This window comes from Thamnophis sirtalis, unplaced genomic scaffold (assembly GCF_051295495.1).
Source record: "Thamnophis sirtalis isolate CommonGarterSnake01/CBP01778 unplaced genomic scaffold, rThaSir2_p1.2 scaffold_13, whole genome shotgun sequence".
NCBI lineage: Eukaryota > Metazoa > Chordata > Lepidosauria > Squamata > Natricidae > Thamnophis > Thamnophis sirtalis.
Window position 1 is genome coordinate 19,507,260 of NW_028261393.1, and position 10,778 is coordinate 19,518,037.

The 10,778-nt window shown below is 44.2% G+C and overlaps 1 protein-coding gene across 1 annotated transcript in view; it reads right to left on the reverse strand.

Annotated features, from left to right (window-relative positions):
- Positions 1–10,476, reverse strand: part of SELENON (selenoprotein N) — a 54,729-nt gene extending 44,253 nt beyond the window's left edge. Inside the window, exons 1-2 of the mRNA XM_087727034.1 lie at positions 10,113–10,476; positions 557–674 (exon numbers count right to left, since the gene is read on the reverse strand). Of these exons, the coding sequence (XP_087583160.1) occupies positions 557–674; positions 10,113–10,316 (322 nt within the window). The 5' untranslated portion in view covers positions 10,317–10,476. The remainder of the gene's footprint in view (positions 1–556; positions 675–10,112) is intronic.
- Between the last annotated feature and the right edge of the window lie 302 nt (positions 10,477–10,778).

Sequence of the window (10,778 nt, forward strand, 5' to 3'; positions counted from 1 at the left end):
TTGTAAAAAATATAACATCATTTTACAATTAAAAACACGCCATTTCCACATAGACACACACGGCTTAGCCACTTCATAACTAAAGAAGTCTAAGACACATATTTAAGCATGAGGAAAAAATGGTAGAAATGTTTTTGCACATCACCAATATTTAGCAGTTATTAGTTGATAACCAGGCATTGCCAGGGTATTTATTTATAGGGGGAAAATGTCTGGACCAAATGTAATTTCTAATGTTGGATTTTCTCCCTTACCAGAGGGAGCCCCCTTGTGAAGTACTGCAAATCGGTTACCATGGCAACTCCACTGCGCTGTACAGTAGAAGCCATTTTAAGGCACAACAGGCTGTATCTTGACAGAGCATTCCCCCCGAGGTGTTTTAGGGGTGTATTATCCCCACAGTATTTATTTTCGCAGAGTAAGTCATCTGTGTACCAAGTTTGGTTGAAATTGCTTGAGGTGTTCCAGAGTAATGCTGGAGAACACATACACAGAGAGACACACGCACACACAAAATTAGCAGTTATTTGTGCTCTCAAATTCTTAAAACACTTACCAGTCAGTTTCTCCGCAATTGGTTTGAATTCCTCAGGGCTGATGAACAAATCATTGTTAGTATCCAGGGAAGAGAAGAGGAAAAGGCCCTCATTTCCCAGAGATTTCAAGGCTGTTTCCTAAGTGGAAGGAAAGGGATTCTTTAAGTCATACATTCATGAAATAAAGAAATTCAAATTAATCATCCGGTCTTGTCACCCAAGCTAGTTACATGATATGCACCTGGTCAGTTAATAAGCTCCTTCATTCAGACAAATGAAATGAGCAGATAGATCATTTCATCAAAGCAGGTATAATGCAGAACAGCTGGAAAATGATTTTTCCAATTTCGTATCGTCACATTGAAGAAACCCCAGGAGGGAAAGGATTTCATTTTTTTTCCAAAAAAGTTTTTTATTTTTAATCTTCTACATACATTTGTGAATATACATTCCCACTGTTATTATTCACATTGTGTATTAGCAATTTTAAATATTCATTTTTCCACATAAAAGTTGCTTTGCTTACCATCCCATATGCCTATTTTACCACAACCCTGCTTTTCTTTCTCCCTCCCTTCTCCTCTACTTTCTTCTTTCCTCCTCTCCTTTACCTTTTCTTCTTTCCCTTCCTCTCCCCCACTCCTCTCCTCTTCTTCCCCTTCCTACCCTCTCTCTTACTCTTACTTCTCCTCCATTTCTTCCTCTCCTCTCCTCTTTCTTCTTTCCCTCTCCTAGGAAAGGATTTCATTTTGATGGAAGCAGTCAGACATGCTGAAAGAAAGCAAGTACTGGTAGTGCTCAATCTACGACCTCAATGGAGCCTGCCCATCATGGTCATAAGTCATGACCATTGTAACTATTGTAGCTTGATTAGGTGTCAGGCCCATAATGTGTTGGTTCATAAAAGCTCATGATTTTCTTATCTTTTTTATGGTGATTGCTAAGTGAATGCAGTGGCCATTAAGGGAACCCATGGTTTGGTATGGAATTTGCTGAATACCAGAAGTAAATGCTGGTTTCTGGCAAAACCATCATGGAACACAGTAATAGCAGCCCAGCCCAGTCACATGACTGCAAGGTGGGTCATAAAAACAGTGCTCAGGTAAGTCTGCCAGAACTTCAAATTGTCATGAAAGGACTAGTCCAGTGGTGGGTTTCAAATTTTTTTAGAACCTCTTCTGTAGGTGTGGCCTGCTTTGTGGGAGTGGCTTACTGGTCATGTGACCAGGTGGGAGTTGCTTTGTAGTCATGTGACTGGGTGGGCGTGGCCAAATGTGGTGAAGCTGACTTAACAACGCTCTTGCTTAGCAACCAAAATGTTGGCTCAGAAACTCTGGCATTTGAAGCACGCAAATCTTAAAGCTGTCAAGTTACAAGACCCTTGCACCCCTAACCCTTTAGGAAAAAAAACCTAGGGGTGTTCAAACTTGACAGCTTTAAGACTTGTGGACTTCAACTTCCAGAATTCCTCCTCTCGCTCTTCATCTTGATGATGTGTGGACAGGCAGAGGGGTGGGGGGAGAGGGAGCTGGAACGGGTTCTAAACGGCACTATAGATTTCTGGAACCTCTTCTATAGAAAAGGTTAGAACTGGCAGGAACCCACCTCTGGACTAGTCATAAATAAAGGACTACCTATGTGCTTCTTCATAACTGTAGTTGTAAGCTAGACTGAAAAAGAAATTCCAAACCACTTCTATAATACTGTCAAGAAAATGGTACTGATGCAGCAGAGCTAAATTTGATGCCTGCTCTTTCAATTAATTTTTAAATACCAAATATTTGTAAGTCAGCCTTCCTCTGCAGTACCAAGAACCCTCCACTTGTGTTAAATTCATCTCTGAGTATCATGTTTGTTGGTCCGATACACCCAAGGAACATCAGTTTGAGGAAGGTATTAGCTATCATCATCATCTCCTTTTAATGACCCCATTATCCTTTGCAGGGTGGACCCTGGACAACTGAATGGATCTGAGTGCTTACTGGCTGGATGCCCTTCCTGTCACCAGTGTGGAGTTATATTCAGCAGATATATTCTCATCATGGGGAGGGAGGGAGAGGGAGAGAGAGAGAGAGAGGGAGAGAGGGGGGGATTATGTTAGGAAAAGATGAAAAGAAGAAAACCAATTCCCTCTTTCACTCCTTCTAAGGCAAAACCTTCTGATACTAACTTTTCCAGAACATATTCTTCAAAGTGGAGGTTCGTGATTGCAATGGCACCTGTTTTAGTCTCAAGCAAAGGCAAATTAAAAATAGGCTGAGGCGTTATAGAAGGCAAGCCAACTTTACATGATGAAATCAAAAGATAATCACCTCCCTGCTATTTGCTAGAATAGCAGGCATAAAAAGATCAGGTTGTTATCATATTTACCTCACAAATGCACTTAACTGAAAAGAACTTTGTGTCATAACTGCATTTAGAATTGAACTGAAAAGCAACCAAGACACGAACTTCCCCAGCCACTGTTTTGTCAAAAGGTTTGCTATTCACAAGGAATTTGAGTCTTTTAGGTAGCTCCAAGACCTGAGATTATGGTTAATGAACCAGAGATATTTATCATGCTCTGGAAGCAAGGATTATGTAATCAACTAAGTACATGGACAGAAATTAAAAGAAATTAAAAGACGCTTGCTCCTGGGGAGGAAAGCTGTGGCAAATCTAGACAGCATATTAAAAAGCAGAGATATCACCCTGCCAACAATAGCGCCTATAGTCAAAGCTATGGTTTTCCCTGTTGCAATGTATGGCTGTGAAAGTTAGACCATAATAAAGGCTGAGTGCCAAAGAATGGAGGCCTTTGAACTCTGGTGCTGGAGAAGACTCCTGCGAGTCCCTTAGACTGCAAGGCGATCCAACCGGTCAATCTCCAAGGTGATCCACCCTGACTGCTCTTTAGAAGGCCAGATCCTGAAGAGGAAACTCAAATACTTTGGCCACCTAATGAGAAGAAAGGACTCCCTGCAGAAGAGCCTCATGCTGGGAATGATGGAGGGCAAAAGAAGAAGGGGATGACAGAGAAGGAGGTCGTTGGATGGAGTCACTGAAGCAGTCGGCGTGAGCTTAAATGGGCTCTGGAGGATGGTAGATGACAGGAAGGCCTGGAGGAACGTTGTCCATGGGGTTGTGATGAGTCAGACATGACTTCACAACTAACAACAACAACAACAACAACAACAACAACAACATGATCAGAAAAATTATATGTACAACGTTCTCAAATGTGGCAGAAGGCTCTGGAGCTGCCTAATCTTGGAAAGTGATTATCCCTGTCCAGCAACGGAATAAAACTGAAGCCTCAGATTTAAGAATGGAAGAGTAGTAAACACTTTTAAAAATGCACTGCAAAAATTAAGAAAACTCAAGTTAACTCATCCCAATACAGGTAGTCCTCGACTTACAACAGTTCATTTAGCGACCATTTGAAGTTACAGTGCCACTGAAAATAGTGATTGACGACCATTTTCCACACTCATGACCATTGCAACATCCCCACAGTCATGTGAGTTACATGGAGATGCTTAACAGCTGACTCATACTTATGACGGTTGCAATGTTCAGGAGTCATTTTGCGACTTTCTGACAAGCAAAGTCAATGGGGAAGCCAGATTCACTTAACAGCGATGTTACTAATTTAACAGCTATAGTGATTCACTTAACAAAGGTGACAAGAAGAATGGAAGGATTTATACACAGATAAACCTCCAGTGGCCTCAATGACCCTTTTAGAGCAGTGTTTCTCAACCCTGGCAACTTGAAGATGGCTGGACTTCAACTCCCAGAATTCCCCAGCCAGCTGGGGAAAGTGACAGCTGGCTGGGAATTCTGGGAGTTGAAGTCCGGACATCTTCAAGTTGCCAAGGTTGAGAAACACTGCTCTAAAAGGATGCAAATGATCAGCTGTCTACATGGAATATAATTCCTTCCATTCCCCCACCCTCCAGTCAGAACTGAAGAAGCTTCTCGGATGAGAAGTGAAACATCTTCAAAAGAAAAAACAAATAAGTCCAGTTATCTCCTGAAAAAAAGCACCTTTGGGTCACAAATGGTGACCATGGGATGTTGCAACATTCCAGCTGTCAAAACACTCAAGTTTTAGTCACATCTGTGGGGATGCTGTAATGTTCGTAAGTGTGAGGACTAGTCATAAAGCACATTTCCCCAGCGCCGTTGTAACTCTGAATGGTCACTAAATGAATGATTGTAAGTCAAGGATTACCTATAGATACCTCTATACAATACCTTCCAATAGATTTCTTTTGAGAATGGACACCTGGAATGAAAAATATTGCCTCCCTCTGGATTTTCCCAGCCTGTTTTTGGTATGACTAACATCAAACCTTCAACTGTCTATATGCAAACCTTGTACAGGTAGTCCTCGATTTACAACAGTTCATTTAGTGACTGTTCAAAGTTGCAATGGCACTGAAAAAAAGTGACTTAGGAATGTTTTTTTCACACTTATGACCTTTGCAGCGTCCCCATGATCACGTGATCAAAATTCAGATGCTTGGCAACTGGTTCATACTTATGACCATTGCTATTAGCCAAGATGATGTGATCACCTTTTGCAGCCTTGATCAGCAAAATCAAGGGGGAAGCCAGATTCACTTAACAACCATGTTACCAACTTATCATATGCACTGATTGACTTAACAACTGTGGCAAGGAAGGTCGCCAAAATTCATTTAACAAATGTCTCACTTAACAGAAATCCTGGACACAATGGTGGTCGTAAGTCAAGGACTTCCTGTACTCTAATCATTGACCCATAATTGTTCTCCTGATTGCAAAACATTTATATAGGAAGCTGCATAGTCTGCAGTGTGATGTTTGGCCCCCACACATTCTGTCTCATGGCTGAGATGTAGCAGCTGTTATTTAAAAAAAAACACATAGCTATATTATCCCACTAGTTCCCATTAATTTCTATGAGTCGCTTAAGGCAAATGCTTTGGCTGGGTTGAGCCCACAGCTCACATTCCTTCTAACTCAGCTCATTACTGCCAGGGTAGCAAACAAATTGCTTAATTCAGGCAGTGTTTTGGAGATATAAGAGAGTATAGGAGACATAAGTCGTTAAGATTAGAAGTATGGAAACTACAGTTTTTTGGATTTTAGGGTAATGGATGCTGGGACGCAGTGGCTCAGTAGATAAGACACTGACCTTGTCGATCAGAAGGTTGGCAGTTCGAATCCCTAGCGCCGTGTAATGGAGTGAGCTCCCGTTACTTGTCCCAGCTTCTGCCAACCTAGCAGTTTGAAAGCATGTGAAAAATGCAGGTAGAAAAATAGGAACCACCTTTGGTGGGAAGGGAACAGCGTTCCGAGTGCCTTGGGCATTTAGTCATGCTGGCCACATGACCACAGAGACATCTTCGGACAGCCCTGGCTCTTCAGCTTTGAAACAGAGATGAGCACCGCCCCCTAGAGTCGGGAACGACTAGCACATATGTGCGAGGGGAACGTTTATCTTGACTTAATGGATGCTGGAGTCCAGCAGTACCTAAAAGAGTACATGTTCCTCATCCCTTCAAGTGCATGTCCCTTTAAAACATGTGGACTTCAAATCCCAGAATTCTCCTGTGGAAATCTGGGAGTGGACGCTTATAAGTCTTAAAGTTGCCAAGGTTGAGAAAAACTGGTCTATGAGCGAGCAATCTCAAGAAAGGTTGGAAGGGGTGAGTTTAAAATTTACTCCTGTCATCTGCTTTGGAGAGCAGGCAGACCCCCCCCCCATCTCCCTAGAGCAATTGGTTTTCTTCCCTCTGCAGGCTTCCATGCTGCTTGCTACCCCATTAAAGTTCCCACAGCTCTGAAGAGCATTTATTTTCCATCTGCTATCTGCCAGCCTAAAAGGATGCTAATGCTGCCTGAACGCTGCTGTTGTTGTCAATTATGGTCAGGAAAGCACTTCAGTGCCTTGCAGAGCTGACTCCAAAGTAGAAATGGGTTAGGAATGGATCCCAAGCTAGGACTCAGAAGAGATGAAGAGCTCAGGAGCTGCAAAAGCTCTGACATCACTAAGCACTTAAGGCCAGGACATTATTTTAGTGGCACTAGCCCAAGGCTGTTTGAAATACAGCAAGGTACCTACCAGTTATCCGTTTGACTGAGCAATGCCATTAAAATGCCTACAAGTATAATAATGTTCTGCAAGTTGGGGATGTTGATTTCCCAAATATGCTTCTTTCCCCCAGGGTATTCGCGCTACCTGCAAAATGGCAAGCATCAAAACCTGGAATCTGCAGGCACCATAAATAAGACTTAGGGGGAAAAAACCAAAACAAAATAAAAAGATTATCTCTACCCAGTCCTAACAATTGGCACCTGTCTGTACCTAACGGTGATCCTCGACTTACAATCATTTGTTTAGCAACTCTTCAAAGTTAAAACAGCACTGGAAAAAGGGACCTGCGACTGGTGCTGGCAATTAGGGCTGTTGCAGTATCTTTGCAGTCACATGATCAAAGTCTGGGCACGTGGCAATAACTGGCATGCATTTACTATGGTTGCAGCATCTTTTCTGACCGAGGCTTCCCAAGAGCATGAAGCGAACTCCTTGTCCCGACAAAAAAAAAACTTTTATTAATTGACCGTGAATTCTGCTCGCTCACATCCAACAAAGTCTTTCAAGGGAGGATTTACAGTCACAGACCTTATCTGGCTTGGAGAGCTGCCAGGCCGATATCTGAAAAACTTGGCAAGGAGTCTCGGAGAGTCACGAACCAATTAAGCGAACTAATTGTCTCCTGCAAACTCCACTCCCCTTTTGCTCCTCTTTTATTTCCTCCGGGAGGGGCCATTCATCTGTGGCCTTACTCCCAAGTCGACCCCTGTTCTTTATCTGTTCCCTTCGCCTGGCAACTCTGTGCATGCGCACACTGGGAACAGGCTCCAGCTGTTCATCTGCCTCACTGATGTCTGACTCTGAAAGCAGCTGATAACTGACATACGGCTCTGGCCCCCTCTCTGCCTCCGACTCAGAGCCCTCATCAGAGCCTTCCCCAGACTCCAGGACTGGCCCATGTTTCTCCCCAACCTCCTCACTGTCTGAATTTGCTGCCAGCTCCACTGGCCACTGGGGGCCACAACAGCATCCTGGGGACACTGGATTCTGATTGGTTTCTGTTCCCAGTTGGTTTCTGACAAGCAAGTCAAAGAGGGAAGCTAGATTTGCTGAAAGACTACATGATTCTCTGAACGGCTTGGATTCTTTTAACAAGGATGGCGAAAATGGTTAAAAAATTGTGCACGACTCACTTAGCCACTGCCTTACTTAGCACTGGAAGTACCAGTTCTAAAAGTGGTTGTAAATCGAGGAATACCTATATTTAGGTATTAGTTTAGTGGGGGTTGCTGAAAAGATATCCTCTTCCCATCCCTTCAGGAACCATCTTTAAAGCAATTGAGGGCTGCAAAGAATCCAATCATTTGAATGTATTTAGAAGTGCATTCTTTTGTCTGTCCTCAAATGCCCTCCCCCCTTCAGTTTTATGGCACCAGGACAGCTGATACCCAATGAAAACAATTCCATTAATGCTGCTGAGTATGGCTGCCTGTCTTATGTACATAACCTTGGGCAGCTCAGCTTTTATTACCCTAGTCATAAAAAGATGAAAGAGCCTTCAAAAATGTCCAGCACTCCAAGAACAAGGACTTTTTCAAACATCAACATTCACATCACATGTACAATGATTTCTAATAAAAACACTTCTGAATTTTATGGGGCTTATCCCCCCCACCCCAACAATACAAGTTGTTGCTCAATTTTTATACAGTTCTTGAGTTGGGAGAAATACCTTTCATACTCCTTAGGAGATTGATAGGCACCATCGTTGGAAACCTGGGTGAATGACTTTGGGCCATCCTAACCCATCACACAGAGTTGTGGTTGTGGAGAAAATAGGAGGCAGGAGTATGAGGTATGTTCACTGCTGTGTGTGTGTGTGTGTGTGTGTGTGTGAGAGAGAGAGAGAGAGAGAGAGAGAGAGAGAGACAGACAGACAGACAGACAGACAGACAGACAATGTATATACCATATGTATGTAAATACATAAATAAAATAGATGTTCTCCAATGCCACAGGACACAGGTACACATAATCCTAGCTAATCTGTACAAGATGTATAACCATCAGATAAACGACGAGCAGATGCACTTTATATCTGACAGTTTTTACCTTACAAAGGAGGTTGTGTGTGTGAGGCCGAGGCCCTTTTGCCATTTCATGGTTCAGGATTGCGTTTTGCACATCCAAAACATCAGTTACTCAAGCCAGGTTAATTTCAGAATGTGATCAAACCCCTTCTGAGCCCCCTTCTAAACTGTGAGTCAAAAGCATCATGGGGAGGATCCTATCTTTACTCCCCACCATCTCCAGAATAAACCCCAATGACCTCAAAAGGCCTTATGAATACTTTGTGCAGAAGCCCTAGTAGATGGCAGGCTCTTTGCACTGAGCTAATACTTAATTATGATTATTTTCAATTTGATTTCTGTGTGTGTGTGTGTGTGTGTGTGTGTGTGTGTGTGTCTATACCAGTGTTTCTCAACCTTGGCAACTTGAAGATGTCTGGACTTCAACTCCCAGAATGCGAACGCTGGCTGGGGAATTCTGGGAGTTGAAGTCCAGACATCTTCAAGTTGCCAAGGTTGAGAAACACTGGGATGGATGGATGGATGGATGGATGGATGGATGGATGGATGGATGGATGGATGGATGGATAGATAGATAGATAGATAGAGATAGATAGAGATAGATACACACACACACCAATATACACACAAATGACACCAGAACAATTAAGACACAAGATGTTCCCCCCCCATGCCATCACTCTGCTAAATAAATAATTCCCTCAACACTGTCAAACTATTTACCAAGTCTGCATTACTATACTATTCATCTTCTCATCGTTCCTATCACCCATCTCCTCCCACTTATGACTGTAACTTTGTTGCTTGTATCCTTACATTTATATTGATTGTTTCTTAGTATGATTTGATTGCTTATTTGTACCCAATGACTATCATTAAGTGTTGTGCCTTATGATTCATGACAAATGTATCTTTTCTTTTATGTACACAGAGAGCATTTGCACCAAAGACAAATTCCTTGTGTGTCCAATCACACTTGGCCAATAAAGAATTCTTTCTTTCTTTCTTTCTTTCTTTCTTTCTTTCTTTCTTTCTTTCTTTCTTTCTTTCTTTCTTTCTTTCTTTCTTTCTTTCTTTCTTTTTTCCCTTTTTTTGTTCCTTCCTTCCTTCCCTCCCTCTTTCCTTCCTTCCATCCATCTATCTATCTATCTATCTATCTACACACGCATATATAAATACACACACACATAATATTGTATATTATATTCAATATAAGATAATGTAAAATATGATATAGGATAAAATGTAATATGAAACATACCATATCATGCTACTTAATCATGATTATGTGATTATTACCATTATCAGTCTGTCCCCTTCAACGTCCCAAGACCCCAAGGCTGCCCCCCCCAAATCCACTACCCCCCATCCATCCGCACCCTCCGAAGACATCCCCCCCGCCGCCGCGCTCCTCATTACCTGTCGCCGGGCAGCCTCGGCGTCCCGGTAGTATTTGCCCGCCAGCAGCGCCGCCAGGAAGGCCAGGGCCAGGGCCAGCCGCGGCAACCGAGCAGGCGGAGGCGCCGGTGGCGGCGGGCGCCCAGAACCGCTTCCCTGGGAGGCCTCCGGAGGCGAGGCGGCCTGTTCGGGCGGGCGGCCCTCCTCTTTACCGCCGCGGGCCATGGCCGCCGCTGGCCGGGGAAGCGCCTCGCTTGGGATGCGGAGAGGAGGAGGCGGCGGCCTTGCGCTTCTTTCGCGGACCGCTAAAGCGGCGCCGCCGCCGTCTCGGGGGGCCCTCAGTCGACCGGCGGCTCCGCTTTGGCCTCGGGCGGCGCGGCGCGGAGCGGCGTGGCGGCGGAGCTTCCAGCTGCCCTCTGCCGCCTCCCGCCTTTCCTGCGCTGGTCCAGGCGGCCTGCGTGGGCTTCCTCCCTCCTCTTCCTCTCCGCGTCTTCCCAACAACGCCCCTCGGGGCCCGCTAGGCCGGCTCGGAGTTGCCCAGGGTCTCTCCTGGTTCGCTGCCCCGTCCCCCTCGGTCCTGTTTCCTAGGTCCAGGTAGTCTTCGACCACAGTTGAGCCCCAAATGCCTGTTGTTAAGTGAAACGTGTATTAAGCGAGTTTTGCCCCCTTTTACGGCCTTTCTCGGTT